Source organism: Schistocerca cancellata, chromosome 7 (genome assembly GCF_023864275.1).
Source record: "Schistocerca cancellata isolate TAMUIC-IGC-003103 chromosome 7, iqSchCanc2.1, whole genome shotgun sequence".
Lineage (NCBI taxonomy): Eukaryota > Metazoa > Arthropoda > Insecta > Orthoptera > Acrididae > Schistocerca > Schistocerca cancellata.
The window spans coordinates 502,677,288-502,694,101 of record NC_064632.1 but is presented as its reverse complement, the minus strand read 5'-3'; the positions used below and the strand labels follow the sequence as shown (position 1 = coordinate 502,694,101).

Sequence of the window (16,814 nt, the reverse complement as noted above, 5' to 3'; positions counted from 1 at the left end):
TAATGGACACATTTCATACAGTTGCTGTCTTGCAACCCCCTCTTCATCTCCGAGTAGCACTTCAGTTATTTGTTGGATGTATTCCGAACTCTGTCTACATCTGCAGGTTTTAGCCTCTTCAGCGTCCTCGAGCACCATGTAAATCATGACGCCTTAACATTTGTCCATAGTCGTCTTCCTTCTTATTGTCGATGTTTTTCCAAATGTTTCTCTCCTTTCCGAATTTGCAGTGGACCTTCTCATTCGTTATCAATCCACCCAATAGGCTTCTCATGGCCAGAAGTGCCTGTGCTAGCCTGATTTTTATGTCCTTGTTTCGTCCATCATGGGTTATTTTACTTCCAAGGTAGGAGAACTGCATAACTTAGTCTACTTCGTGATTGCCAATTTTGATGTTAAGTTCTTCGCCAGTGTCATCCTGCTACTGCTCATTAATTTTGAATTATTTCAGTTTACTCTCAATCCATATTCTATACTCATCAGACTGTTCATTCCATTCAACAGATCCTTTAATTATTTTTTATTTTTGCTCATGGTATCAATGTCATCAATGAATTTTATTATTAACATCCTTTCACCTTCAATTTTGATCCCACTCTTGAACATTTATTTTATTTCCGTCATTGTTTCTTCATAGTGTAGATTGAACAGTAGGGGGAAATATTGCGTCCCTGATTCATACTCTTTTCCATCTGAGACCTTCGTTCGTCCTTCAGTTTTGTTCCTTTTTGGCTCTCGTATACGTTGTATATTATCCATCTTTCCATATAGCTTACTCCCTTTTTCCAGAATTCTGAACATTTTGCACCATTATATTGTTGATTTCTTTTTCTAGGTCAATAAATCCTACGACCATGTCTAGATCTTTCGTAAACATTCCATGATTGAGCGCAACGTCAGAACAGCCCCTGTAGAGCCTTTACCTTTCCTAAAGCTTTACTGCTCTTCACTGAATAGATCCTCAATTTTAACAACACAGTGATGTGACAAAAGTGGTCAAATACCTCCTAATATGGTGTCGCACCTCCATTTTCCCAGCATAGTGTAACAGTTCGAAGTGGCGTGGTATCAACAAGTCGTTGGAAGCCCCCTGCGGAAACAATGAGCCATAGACACCCAGAATTTCGAAAGTGTTGTCGCTGCATAATATTGTGCATGATCTGACAACTTGATTATGTCCCAGAAATATTCGATGGGCTTCATGTCGGACGATCTGGATGACCGAATCATTCACTTGAACTATCCAGAATGTTCCTCAAACCAGTCACGAAGAGGTGGCCTGGTGACATGACATCCTTTTTTTTGAAGTAGCCGAACGTAACTACTCCCAGTAAATGATCGGTTAAGTTGGACCAAAGGACCCAGTCCACTGAATGTAAAGACTGCTAACACCATTATGGAGTCATCACGAGCTTGCACAGTGGCTTGTTGACAACTTGGGTCCATGGCTTCGTAGGATCTGCGCCACACATGAATCCTATCCTAAGCTCTTACCTACTGGAATGAGGTTCATCTGACTGGAGCACGGTTTTCCAGTCGACCGATATGGTCACGAGACCAGGAAAGGTGCTACAGAGGATGTCGTGTTGTCAGTCGTCTACTGTATATGCCATTAACGCCGAATTTCGCCACACTGTCCGAATGGGTACGTTCATCGTAAGTCCCACATTGATTCCTGTTGTTACTTCAGGCAGTGTTGTTTGTCGGTTAGCACTGACAACTCTATGGAAACGTCACTGGTCTCCGTCGGTAATGGAAAGCCGTCAGCCACAACGTTGTGTTTAGTGAGAGGTAATGTCTGAAATATGATACTGTAGGCACACTTTGGATCCCGGAATATTGAATTCCCTAAGATTTCCGAAATGGAGTGTTCCATGGCTCTAGCTCGAACTTTCATTCCGTGTTCATAGTCTGTTAATTCCCGTAGTGTGGCTATAATTACTTGAGTACAAATAACACCTCCGCCAGTGCATTGTCCTGTTGTATCTTGTGTACACCACCTGAGTAAGTGCTTATCGCTATCGTATTACTTTTGTCACCTCAGTGTGTAATGAAAAGGGTAGATTGATATTCACCGTAAAAATGACACGTCGAGTTGCACACAGACACAACGGGAAGACTGGTACACATTGATCTCTGGGACAGAGCCTTCTTCAGAAAGGAAGAGAAACACACACACAAATTCACCCAAGCAAACACACCTCACACATAGATGACCGCTATCTCCCCCTGCTCTAGCCAGGGTGGCCGGAGATAACGGTAATGTGTGAATAATGTGTGCTTGCTTGTGTGAATTTGTGTGTTTCTTTTTGATCCTGAAGTAGGCTTTGGCCGAAAGCTCAATGTGTAACAGTCTTTTTGTTCTGTGTGCGTGCAACTCAATGAGTCATTTTTACAGTGAATACCACTCTACTCTTTTCATAACATTGCTGATACTCCAACCTTGACTTTCCAATGTCAGAGCTTCCATTTCTTTCTTTACTCTTCTGTTTATTATTTTGTTGCCGTAAATGCTGTTGTAAATAATTTTGTGGTAGCTGAACATTATCAGATGATCGGAACAAATAGTTCATAACAATTCATTTTACCACAAGATCTTAACGGTTCTGATTACGACCCTATACAAATTCTCAAGTCCGTTTTCAACTTTTCTCAGTAACTACGAGAAGATGCAACGTTTGCCATTTTGTTCGCCCCCATAGATTTACCTAAAACCCATTTTACCTTGACGGATGCCTATAAATAGAGCGTTGTATACATTATGGATATCAGTTATTAGATCTGGAAATGAAATAGTATCACTGTTGTTGTTGTTATTGTTGTTGTGGTCTTCAGTCCAGAGACTGGTTTGATGCAGCTCTCCATGCTACTCTATCCTGTGCAAGCTTCTTCATCTCCCAGTACTTACTGTAACCTACATGCTTCTGAATCTGCTTAGTGTATTCATCTCTTGGTCTCCCTCTTCAATTTTTACCCTCCAAGCTGCCCTCCAATGCTAAATTTGTGATCCCTTCAGGCCTCAGAACATGTCCTACCAACCGGTCCGTTCTTCCAGTCAAGTTGTGCCACAAACTCCTTTTCTCCCCAATCCTATTCAATACTTCCTCATTAGTTATGTGATCTACCCATCTAATCTTCAGCATTCTTCTGTAGCCCCACATTTCGAAAGCTTCTATTCTCTTCTTGTCCAAGCTATTTATAGTCCATGTTTCACTTTCATACACGGCTACACTCCATACAAATACTTTCAGAAACGACTTCCTGACACTTAAATCTATACTCGATGTTAACAAATTTCTCTTCTTCAGAAAAGCTTTCCTTGCCATTGCCAGTCTACATTTTATATCCTCTCTACTTCGACCATCATCAGTTATTTTGCTCCCCAAATAGCAAAACTCCTTTACTACTTTAAGTGTCTCATTTCCTAATCTAATTCCCGCAGCATCACCCGACTTAATTCGACTACATTCCATTATCCTCATTTTTCTTTTGTTGATGTTCATCTTATACCCTCCTTTCAAGACACTGTCCATTCCGTTCAACTGCTCTTCCAAGTCCTTTGCTGTCTCTAACAGAATTACAATGTCATCGTATGACTGAACATCTGTAAGTCGAGAATGGTCCTTACCTGGCGACGTAGAGGGCAACGACAGAGGTCGAGAACATCAGGATGATCCACGAGACAAGTGCAGGTGTTATCGTCAGGTAGCCGAGCATTTTGCGGCCGACGTGGCCGCCGAGACCGGCGAACACGGGCACGAAGGCGCAGCTGGCGACCGCCATCAGCGCCACCAGCCACGAGCCCTGCTCCACCGTCAGCGGCCGGTCGGCCAGGCCGCTCTCTGCAGACAGCAGCTGCGGCAGCGCCATCGCGGGCCACGCCGTAGCCGAGCCCAGCGAGAACGTGTTCAGGTTCACTGTGCAGGCAGGCGCACACCAGTGTCATTGTTAAGCGCCCCCACTAATAATGTAGACTCGCAAAACCACAACTCCCACTGATACACTTACACTGTCTGATAAAAAGCGTCCAAACACATGGAATGCGAAATTGACCACTAAATTTTACAAGATGAGGGTAGGCCAGTGGAAGAGGTGGGGAGGGAGGGCGGCGGGGGGGGGGGGGGGGGAGAAGAGCCATGTTGCCAGAGAGATGCAGTAACAGTAGAATGGATCTGTGAGGAGGCCCCGGAGACATTGAATGTAGACTCGATTTCACCTAAGTAACAAATCCTTTGTAACGTATTACTTACTATCTTTACGACGTTTCTCATCGAGCCATATATGTTATATCGCATTTCTAGCTGCTTCTTTCACACAAATAATGATAAAAATTCAGAAATTCAGGGTCGCCACCAACCATTCACCAGCATAAGCGTGGAATAGTGCCTTTCTATCCAATGACCATGGGCCGCCAATGGTATACATGAGAGCCAGCCGAAGTGGCCGTGCGGTTAAAGGCGCTGCAGTCTGGAACCGCAAGACCGCTACGGTCGCAGGTTCGAATCCTACCTGGGGCATGGATGTTTGTGATGTCCTTAGGTTAGTTAGGTTTAACTAGTTCTAAGTTCTAGGGGACTAATGACCTCAGCAGTTGAGTCCCATAGTGCTCAGAGCCATTTGAACCATTTTGTATACATGAGAGCGGGAAGATTAGCCAATGACTATGGCCCACCAATGGTAGCCATATGAATTTTAACTAATACTATCACTTCTCCAACATGAACACGTGAAAACTCCCCTTTTATAAGAGGACGCGACACTCATCTCTGACAGTGTTCTAGCAGTAGCGGACACCAGAAGATCCTGAGGAAGATCCCAGCAGACGGGTCGAAACGTCGAACATTTCAGAAGAAACATGACGCGGCCTAATAACCCAGAAGATTTTATCTTCACCTTCCTAAACATTTAGAGAAAAACGGAGCTGGAAAATTATTAGTTTATTTACTTTAATAATTTAATTACAAGTATGCAAATTTCTTTAAGTAGCCAGATAAATAGCTCTCCATGTCGTGCAGGAAGCAACTTCATTAATTCAGATTCGAAATCGGAGTAAGTGGATAAGATCAACACCACAGAAATTATCTTTCACGTAGATTATTTATTGTATCTAAGTATTCGGTTGCAAATCCTAACTACGCATAACTGGTGCCTGACTAGAAATATGTAAGTAAGAATTACGTGAGAATGTAACAGAGCACAATTTAACTACAGAAAGAAGAAACACAGAAAACGGGGGTGGGAGACAATGATACTATCATCTCCTTCACATTCATACCATAAAAATATCTCAGTGAGATTAGCATTAAGATTCTACGCGTGCACTATTCTGGACAGAGGTTTAACCAATGCACGAGGTTGTGCGATAATTATTCAACATACTAACTGCGTCTGCTGCTTGCAAACGGCCGAACTAGAGCACGTGGTGCATTCCGATTCAAACTGCTGTGCTACTTTGTAGAAACCGCACGAAAGAACAGATATTCTTGCAGAAATTATAACTCATTAAAGAAGCAAACTGTTAAAATAAAGCCTATTTCGGTACCTTGGAGGACCAGAAGGGTCATTTATTACCAAACACGTGGCACAAAATCGACACACAAACACAAAAGCAACTTCCACAAAACATAAGATAAAAATCATTAAAAATCATACTCGTACGGATGAAGTGATCCTAACCAGCTTTTCCTAATCAGATTTACCGTTTGAAATTCTACTTCATCGTTGTTCAAAATGAACAAAATAACTTCTACACTTTTAACTCAAACACCCGAAAATCGCCTATTTAAAGAAAAATAATTATGGCACATTCGGAAAAATAACTCGCTTCAGACGCTTCAGTTAAACTGAAGTTCTTAAGTATTTCAACAGTTAAACATAACGAAGTCCTAACTCAACCTGATTCCTATCACCTGAAACCCCCCTTAAGAGCTACGATCCGTACTCACCAAGTGTTCACCGAAGAGTGCCGCTTTCTCTTTCGAGACTACCTAGCTCCCCGTGCAGCGGAAGCTACCAGGGGGGTAGCCCTCCGTCACCAACCTCACACACAAAAACAGCCTTCGACACAGCCTTCGACTAAGATGGGTAAACCTCTCCGTTCAGGAATTAGAAACCTAAGTTGGTAATCCTGTGCCCAGCAGACGATGACCAACTCAGCGTTTTTTAAGAAACAAAACCGAAACCCCACATTAAAACACACATATAACATTCAATAGGCCTTATTTGAGTGCTCAGTCTTTCTGGAAGAGTTCATGAATTGAGCTAAAATCAGGAAGTAAAGCGAATAAGTTGTACCGAATTCGACAAGCGTCTTATGAAACAACTTCACAGACACGTTTCACCTTCAAGGACATATCTGGCATTTCAGTCTTTCCAAATCTGCCCAAGTCGACTGCTCATGACAGTCCGATGGAAACGTAAAGCCACAACAACAGCTAAACGAAGACGAGGCAAACCTCATGGTCTGACAGACAGCCACCTTAGAGCATTGAGGAGGGTATTTACAAAAAAAATCAATTGAAATCAGCAGAAGGAATCACACTTCAGTGTTACCAGGAGTCCAGTTAGCACATAGACTGTGGGTTGGGAGTAAAAAAGGATGGGGTATAATGGTCGAGCAGGTCCTCATAAGCTACACATTTCTGTATTGAGTCTAAGCGACGCTTGAGATGGTGTCAAGAGAGGCGCCACTGGGCAGTGATCATAGGGAAAAGAGTGATTTGGAGCGATGAATGACGGTATGCCCTGTGGTAATTCATGTACGGTTTCGGGTTTGGCACATGTCTGGAAAACGTTATCTGCCATCATATGTAGTGCCAGCAGTGAAGTATGGAGGAGGTGTTGGTACGGTATGGGGATCCTTCTCTTGGTTGCTGGTGTTCGCATTATTGCTCTGAAGAAAACAGTCAGTTGGGGAGAATATGAAACCATTTTACGACATTATGTGCTGTGTACAGAAAAGAAAGAGTTCGAAGATGATGATTGTTTGTATAGCCTGAAAGTGCAACACGTCATGAAGCAGCATCTGTGTGGCAATGATTTGTGCACAATAACATTCCAGAAATGAACTGGCCTGCACAGAGTCCCGACCTGTGCCCAAGGAAACACTTGTGGGGTGAGTTAGAAAGTCAAACCCGCTCCAGACAATAGCTTCCAACGTCATTATCTTGTTTTGGCTGTTGAGGAAGACTGAGCTATCGTTCCTTCACGGAAATTCAGGCACTGAAACTGTTCCCAGCATAGTTCAAACCATCACAGAAGCGAAAAGTGACCACACCCCACATTAACGTCCAGTGATAGATGACCCTATTATTTTGTTAGGGTAGTGTATCTAGTAGCCAGTTGTTGTCCACGATTGTACGACGGACTGAAATACGTCGCTGCTACAGTGTTACCACCTACACCTTAGTCACAGGCAGTATTCGTCTTCAAAACGAGCGCATCTGTAGCTGTCAGACAGTCTGCTAGATACACTTGTTGATGTTGCGTGAAGCTTCTCACCACCACTGGTTCTGCTGCCCGAGCACCCCGTCCATCTGAGGCTTCGGCTTTTATTCCAGTAGCTAATGATTTCATTCCAAGGCGTCAAACAAGCCCTGCATCAGAATTACGATGTATATTGCAACTCTGCGATCATGGAAATATATGTAGGTGTCTAATTATACAGGTAATTCAGTGCAACCAAAAATTACGCTGGGAGTCCATCACAAATTGCTGGTTTTGATCCCGTGCCAATTGTGTTTGTAATACAGTCATTGAACTGTACTGAGAAAGACAAAGAACAAAAATCAGTAGAAAAATGTCTCAATAAAAATTAAACGTAATGTAATCGTGATGTATATCAAAGGGTTCCGTTTGATCAGAGCATTACGATGAAAATGGATTTTATCCAGGCAAAGTAATTCGAAAGTTATCGATACATGTTTATTAATATTTCAGTTAATAAATAGCAATTAAAACATCGTCTCAATGGCGCAGTCTTCTTCTGGGAAAATTTATTACCCTTGACCGCAAATATCTGTACATACGATGACCTTGCTGCTGGTGGGGAAGCTTGCTCAGTGATACAGATAGCCATAAGGTAGGTGCAACCACGGTGAAGGGGTATCGGTTGAGAGACCAACGTGTGATTCCTGTAGAGGGACAGCAGCCTTTTCAGTAGTTGCAGGGCAACAGTCTGTGTTACTGATTTATCTGGCCTTGTAACACCAACCAAAACGGCCTTGTGTGTGCTGTTACTGTGAACGGCTGAAACCAAGAGGAAACTACAACCATAATTTTCCCAACGAGATGCAGCCATACTGCATGATTAAATGAAGATGGCATCCTCTTGGGTAAAGTATTCCAGAAGTAAAATAGTCCTCCCTTCGGATCTCCAAGTGGGGACTACTCAGGAGGGTGTCATTATTAAGACAAACAAAACTGGTGCCCTATAGATTGCAGTGTGGAATGTCAGATCCCTTAATCAGGGAGGTAGGTTAAAAAATTTAAAAAGAGTAGTAGGCTAATGGGGCTCCGACTCTAACATTGATAAATAAATTAAATTGAGCAATTAATTACCCCACCCACTCCTACACTGACTCCACCTGCACCCACCACCACAAACACCCACCACCATAAACACCTGCACCACAGATGATGGCATGTGTTTTCCATAGTTGGCAAGTGGGTCACCACCCCTCCCCCTTCCCTCCCCATCTACTTTTTTGATAGGAATTTCGAATTTTGGTGGGAATATCGAAATTTGGTGGCAGTTTCTTAGTACCATGTGTGTTCCTCCCCCAAACCCCTTCCCAGGAATAGCGGGAAATTCAAAATGACGATGGCTTTTCCAGGACTCAAACACCGGTCCTCCTGGGAGGAAATCTTAAGTGTACCCTCTGTCACATGGAAACTGTCCATATGCAAGAGATGAATGTTGGGTTAGTGTACTTCATTTATTTTGGTTGGGAAGCTGAACTAAATATCGGTGATAATTATGTTATTAACCATAAATATCGGTCCCAGTTACACAATTGTATGCATAGTGGTGCACAAGGAGTCTCTAAAATCGCAATACAGCTGAAAAATCGACGATGCCATACAACTGGTGTTATCCTGCTGGGAAAATATTTCACAATCCCACTCTAAACTAGTGGGAACACTGGCCTTTTCAAACAGCCATCTGCTACTGCATCTATGCACCACACTTTTTCTGCAGCCTACTGCCATTCTGCCAGCAAACGAGCAATACCCAGCCTGTTTTGAGGCGAAGATCGAAGCATCGGCCCTTCGCCAAGGGAAAAAGATGTAAAGCTAATCAAACAATACGAGATAAATGAAGGACACTCCAACTGCATCTAAAATATAGTGGCACCGCCCCGCCCCATACGCCGCTCCCTGGTCGGGGCACACACAGTTGCCTAGGGCGACCACACACACACACACACACACACACACACACACACACACACACACTCACTCTGGATGATCCCCACACCGCCTCCACAAGTGCCAGCCGTTCTGAATGTGAAAACACTTCACTGTAACAATTATATTTATCGTCAATACATCTCTCATAATTGAGCATCTGTTGAAAAGGGAAACACAATTGGGACAATAATAAATGTTATCTTTCCATGGAAACAGGCGCAGGCCATTTTCTTTTAATTTTATGAGAAAAACCGATATAGCTTTTATGTTTGACTGAAGAATACAATTCGCATCTCATTGTTTTGCGACATCCAATGAAGTGGAAAAAAAAAAACTACAGCACCGCCGCCGATCACAGTCGACCAGACTGCGTAGGTATATATATGTCCACCCTGTGTAAAATAGGGAAAAAAAGCTTCCGCTATTTCGCCGTGAAAACTGCTGATCACAGCTGAATGTCCTAGTTATTTCGAAACCGTCATCGGAGTAAAGAAAAAGCGAGAATTTAAACTCCGCAGAAATAACGTCTATATTAAGCAATTTCTTTCAGCTTGATGGACAAATTACACGACTTGAGAGCATCTCTTGGGTTCAAATCAGTGTCCGTAAATAAACTTTCATGCACACGTGTATTAAAAACATTTCAGACACGTGATATAACATTACAGAATACAGCCTTTCTGCCATTTGCTCACACATATGAAAGGAAGCACAATCATTGTACGTTCTACAACAACAAGCTATAATTCAAGAGGACGTTGCTGTTCTATACACTATAGCAGGTCCTGTTTTATGTATGTGATGCTATATCACACTGGCATTTACGGAACAAATCCTTAAAGCCTGCCTTGTAATAGACCCTCCTATAAGATTTTACTGTATCTCTCTCTTCCAATGCATCGAAACCAAATACCATATGCATGCCTGACATTTTTACTCCATAATTCCCCTCTACGGACCTGTCTGTAAAGTTTCTATCACATAACAGACAATCATTCGTAATAGCAGCAGATTTGTGCGTTCTAGTTTTGTAAGCAGTTTGATCATCACAGCCTGTGTCACGCAACCTACTCACGTGTCGGGAAAAACATTTCGAGGTTCCACAATGAGCTATAACTAAAGTGGTGTCAGCTTTATAATTAGAGGTTATGGAATATGAAATAACATAGAACTTACGGTAGCACCTATCTTTGAACACGCAATCGTGGCGATTATAAAAAAAAAAACAGTCATGATTCTATGAGAATAGATACAGCCGATTTCTAATAGTTTTATGAGCAAAATCGGTGTAATTTTGAGAGAAGTATGGAAGTGAAACGTGGACGACGGCAAACAGTTTAGACAAGAAGAGAATAGAAACTTTTGCAATGTGGTGCTACAGCCGAATGCTGAAAATTAGACGGATACATCACGTAACTAATGAAGAGGTACTGAACAGAATTGAGGACAAGAAATTTGTGGAACAACTTGATTAGAAGAAGGGATCGGTTATGAGACATCAAACGATCACCAGTTTAATACTGGGGGAAACTGTGCTTGGTAAAAATCACAGAGGGGGAGATCAAGAGATGAATACAGCAAGCAGATTCAGGTGGATGTAGGCTGCAGTAATTATTCGAAGATGAAGACATTTTCACAGGATAGAGCAGCATGGGAAGCTGCATCAAGAGCATCACTTCTTCGGACTGAAGAGCATCACCATAACAACTACTTTCCGCAAATTGAAGTACCATATTCAGATCACTTTGTACAAGGAAGTAGTGTCTACATCGAGCTTTATTGTTAGACATTTTGTCATAACTGTGTTTTACATTTACACTGAAGGTATAGGCATTATGTTACAACCTACAACATCATGTAATGGAACAGGTAGAGACTGCCTAGAGCCGTTAGCAGGGACACACCTTCTGATACTGTACTAGGCGAAATGTGTACTAGGCGAAATATATTCTGCTACCTGCTTATTATACCACTATGATGTACCTATTGCATTACTAAATACTGTGGGGTGCAGCCGGCCGCGGTGGTCTAGCGGTTCTGCCGCTGCAGTCCGGAACCGCGGGGTTGCTACGGTCGCAGGTTCGAATCCTGCCTCGGGCATGGGTGTGTGTGATGTCCTTAGGTTAGTTAGGTTTAAGTAGTTCTAAGTTCTAGGGGACTTAAGACCTAAGATGTTGAGTCCCATAGTGCTCAGAGCCATTTGAACCATTTTACTGTGGGGCGCAACATAACACCTTTACAGTGAGTGAAATTGTAAAACACAATTATGACAAAATGTCTAGCTATAAAGTCTTGTACTAAGTGATCTGAAGGTGGCAATTTAATTTGCAGAAAATTGTTTTCTATGTACAAATATCAAGGCTAATAAAGTGTGAGACCTGAGTTTCTCCTGGCGTATACAACTTTCAAATAACTTCCGGGAATTCAGCCAGGTAACACTTTCAGCGACAGCCGAAATTTCGGCGGGAGAACACCCCACCATTTTCAAGGCAAAATGCAACGGACAGGCGGCGTACATGCAAATTTAATACCTCGGTTCTCGGATCGAAGCAGGAAAGATAACACACACACACACACACACACACACACACACACACACACTGAACACTAGTGCCACCGAAGATGACCAAAGTCAGAGCTATCGATAGTGAGACTATGAATTCGCAGGTGAGGCAGCATTGACTCTGTTCCTCTGTTTTTTGACAAGGGAGAGAGCCGGATTCCAAACAGAGTTTAAACAGAAACCTCCATCCCTGTTAACGAGGTTGCTCGCTAATTTAATCTAAACTGCCTCCCTAATGACACTGTCCCAATAGCTGGACGTGCATGCCAATATCTCGGTGTTATTATATAACATGGGGTGACCAGTATCCAAGCAATGTTCGGCAATAGCAGATCTATTTGGCTGCTGTAATCGTGTGTGCCGTTTATGCTCAGTACATCTGTCCTCCACGGTCCTGATAGTTTGACCAATATATGCCATGCCGCAGCTACAAGGAATACGATATACACCCGCCTTACGCAGTCCAAGATCATCCTTAACGGAACTCAAAAGTGCTCTAATTTTAGATGGAGGTCGGAAAACACATTTCACATCGTATTTCCGTAAAATACGACCGATCTTATTGGACGTGTTTCCTACGTAAGGCGCCCGCATCTCGTGGTCGTGCGGTAGCGTTCTCGCTTCCCACGCCCGGGTTCCCGGGTTCGATTCCCGACGGGGTCAGGGATTTTCTCTGCCTCGTGATGGCTGGGTGTTGTGTGCTGTCCTTAGGTTAGTTAGGTTTAAGTAGTTCTAAGTTCTAGGGGACTTATGACCACGGCAGTTGAGTCCCATAGTGCTCAGAGCCATTTGACCCATCCTACGTAAGGCAAAAAGGCAGTAGACTTAGGTGTTGACTCAGAATTATCATCAATCATCCGATCTACAGTTGGTCGATAGCGCAACGCACGTTCAATCTGTCTATCACTATAACCATTTTGACGGAATGTAACTTCAAGATGGGACAGCTCAGCTGGCAAAGTCTCAGCGTCAGAAACGACATGTGCCCTGTGTACCAAGGTACGAAGTACCCCTTCACGCTGAGCCGAATGGTGACAACTATTAGCTTGTAAGTACAAGTCGGTGTGAGTACGTTTCCTGTAGACTGCATGTCCCAATGATCCATCATCCTTCCTCCTAACCAACACGTCGAGAAAGGGAAGGCAACCATCCTCTTCTACCTCCATCGTAAAACGAATGTTCGGGTGGATCGAGTTCAGATGTTCTAGAAAGACATTCAAATTCTCCCTACCGTGAGGCCAAACAACGAAGGTATCGTCAACGTATCTAAAGAAACATGCGGGTTTTAAAGGCGCCGACTCCAACGCACGTTCCTCGAAGTCTTCCATAAACAAATTTGCGATCACAGGAGACAACGGACTACCCATCGCAACTCCATCTGTCTGCTCGTAATACTGGTCATTAAATAAAAAGTAAGTGGATGTCAACACATGCCTAAAGAAATTAGTTAAATCAGCACCAAACCTGGCTTCAATTAACCGCAACGAATCAGACAGAGGAACACGAGTGAAGAGAGAGACCACATCGAAACTCACTAAAATATCAGAGTCATTCAGCCTCAGTCCCTCCAAACGACGTAAAAAATCAGCTGAGTTCCTGATATGATGTTCACACCGTCCTACTTGTGGACTCAACAGAGAAGCAAGATGCTTGGATACACGATATGTCAGGGCGCCGATGTTACTCACTATAGGACGGAAAGGAACCCCTTCCTTATGAACCTTTGGAAGGCCATATAACCTAGGGGGAACCGCACTATAGGTGTTAAGCCTCTTGATTGTGTCCTGCGACAAACCACTTTTCTTCAGGCATGTGTTGACATCCATAGTCTCACTATCGATAGCTCTGACTTTGGTCATCTTTGGTGGCACTAGTGTTCAGTGTGTGTGTGTGTGTGTGTGTGTGTGTGTGTGTGTGTGTGTGTGTGTGTTATCTTTCCTGATTCGGTCCGAGAACCGAGGTATTAAATTTGCATGTACGCCGCCTGTCCGTTGCAGTTTGCCTTGAAAATGGCGGGGTGTTCTCCCGCCGAAATATCGGCTGTCGCTGAAAGTGTTACCTGGCTGAATTCCCGGAAGTTATTTGAAAGGCTAATAAAGTGTTCCCAAAAGACATCATCATTGATAATTATTGGTCGCCTCCTACAGAAACGAGAATGTCACGTAATTGTAAAATCATCGTCTTTTTACTAAAATTAATTGTCAGAATGGAAATTTTTTGACGCCGAGTTTAGATTGAAATGCAACAATTGCTTCAAAATGCTTTTCTAAATAAGCCTCGGAATTAAGATGAACAGTGAGTGAGAGTGTTGTACCTGCAGGGCAGTGTACCTAGGAACACATTATATTTCCTTGTCGGAGTTCTCATCTAGTGACCGATTTTAGAATCGCATGAAGGAACCCACACTATATACCGCCATAAGCCGTTTCCTGCATTTTCTAGTGTTCTTTTTTTTTTGACAAATGAAGTTGAGGTATGTGCAGCGTTTGTAAATATGACGAGCTTTGCACTTTTTAAGAGCTGGGTAATATGTTTGAAATGCTTCGAAATAAAAAAAAAATGGCTCTGAGCACTATGGGACTTAACATCTCAGGTCATCAGTCCCCTAGAACTTAGAACTACTTAAACCTAACTAACCTAAGGACATCACACACATCCATGCCCCAGGCAGGATTCGAACCTGCGACCGTAACGGTCGCGCGGTTCCAGACTGAAGCGCCTAGAACCGCTCGGCCACCAGAGGCCGGCTCTAGTTCTTCATTTACAGCGTTTTATGCAAATAAAATTATATACATTTTAATAACTAATTTCATAAAGGGTGAACAGTTAAACAGTACTTCCTCAGTCGTGCGACATTTTGTACTTTGCAAAAGACGAACGTTTTCTACCATTGAACACATATTTCCAAATGAATTAAGTTTCTTTAACGTTCTCAACAAATTACCCTGTCTTTAAAATGGAAATTTGTGTTAGTTTTCAATAGCTTTTATTTCAAAATACTCGTAAATGTCACTCGTAACTGGTTTCTGGTAAAACTGCTTCTCAATTTTTATTTTAGTTGCTGATTATTGTTGTGTAATAAACATTGTAATACATAGAGTACTAAATACAGTATTGACAAGATTTTCTCGATTGGAGTACTTTCAAATTTCAGTAGAGTAATTGTTTCTAGTTACATGACCATGTTGTATCTTGAAACATTTTTTCACTCTCGGAAAACCTTACTTTTCTGGAGTAATTTTTGTAATTTCAGAAAAAGATTGCAGCACAAAGAAGTGAATACCGTCCTTTCAAAACGGAGTAAGGAAATATACACTCCTGGAAATGGAAAAAAGAACACATTGACACCGGTGTGTCAGACCCACCATACTTGCTCCGGACACTGCGAGAGGGCTGTACAAGCAATGATCACACGCACGGCGCAGCGGACACACCAGGAGCCGCGGTGTTGGCCGTCGAATGGCGCTAGCTGCGCAGCATTTGTGCACCGCCGCCGTCAGTGTCAGCCAGTTTGCCGTGGCATACGGAGCTCCATCGCAGTCTTTAACACTGGTAGCATGCCGCGACAGCGTGGACGTGAACCGTATGTGCAGTTGACGGACTTTGAGCGAGGGCGTATAGTGGGCATGCGGGAGGCCGGGTGGACGTACCGCCGAATTGCTCAACACGTGGGGCGTGAGGTCTCCACAGTGCATCGATGTTGTCGCCAGTGGTCGGCGGAAGGTGCACGTGCCCGTCGACCTGGGACCGGACGCAGCGACGCACGGATGCACGCCAAGACCGTAGGATCCTACGCAGTGCCGTAGGGGACCGCACCGCCACTTCCCAGCAAATTAGGGACACTGTTGCTCCTGGGGTATCGGCGAGGACCATTCGCAACCGTCTCCATGAAGCTGGGCTACGGTCCCGCGCACCGTTAGGCCGTCTTCCGCTCACGCCCCAACATCGTGCCGCCCGCCTCCAGTGGTGTCGCGACAGGCGTGAATGGAGGGACGAATGGAGACGTGTCGTCTTCAGCGATGAGAGTCGCTTCTGCCTTGGTGCCAAAGATGGTCGTATGCGTGTTTGGCGCCGTGCAGGTGAGCGCCACAATCAGGACTGCATACGACCGAGGCACACAGGGCCAACACCCGGCATCATGGTATGGGGAGCGATCTCCTACACTGGCCGTACACCACTGGTGATCGTCGAGGGGACACTGAATAGTGCACGGTACATCCAAACCGTCATCGAACCCATCGTTCTAGCATTCCTAGACCGGCAAGGGAACTTGCTGTTCCAACAGGACAATGCACGCCCGCATGTATCCCGTGCCACCCAACGTGCTCTAGAAGGTGTAAGTCAACTACCCTGGCCAGCAAGATCTCCGGATCTGTCCCCCATTGAGCATGTTTGGGACTGGATGAAGCGTCGTCTCACGCGGTCTGCACGTCCAGCACGAACGCTGGTCCAACTGAGGCGCCAGGTGGAAATGGCATGGCAAGCCGTTCCACAGGACTACATCCAGCATCTCTACGATCGTCTCCATGGGTGAATAGCAGCCTGCATTGCTGCGAAAGGTGGATATACACTGTACTAGTGCCGACATTGTGCATGCTCTGTTGCCTGAGTCTATGTGCCTGTGGTTCTGTCAGTGTGATCATGTGATGTATCTGACCCCAGGAATGTGTCAATAAAGTTTCCCCTTCCTGGGACAATGAATTCACGGTGTTCTTATTTCAATTTCCAGGAGTGTATTAAACTTCTACTGCACGGCTGGCTACAGGCGAAAATCTGAAAAGTAGCTATTCTCATTTTAAGGTTTGCAAGATTAATTCAGGGGAGCTGTCTTTCACATAAC

At 43.9% G+C, this 16,814-nt stretch overlaps 1 protein-coding gene across 1 annotated transcript in view; it reads right to left on the bottom strand.

The window, feature by feature from the left end:
* The window catches only part of LOC126092863 (facilitated trehalose transporter Tret1-like), a 28,311-nt gene extending 24,441 nt beyond the window's left edge, over nt 1–3,870 (bottom strand). Inside the window, exon 1 of the mRNA XM_049908594.1 lies at nt 3,629–3,870. Coding sequence (XP_049764551.1) covers nt 3,629–3,870 — 242 coding nt within the window. The remainder of the gene's footprint in view (nt 1–3,628) is intronic.
* Between the last annotated feature and the right edge of the window lie 12,944 nt (nt 3,871–16,814).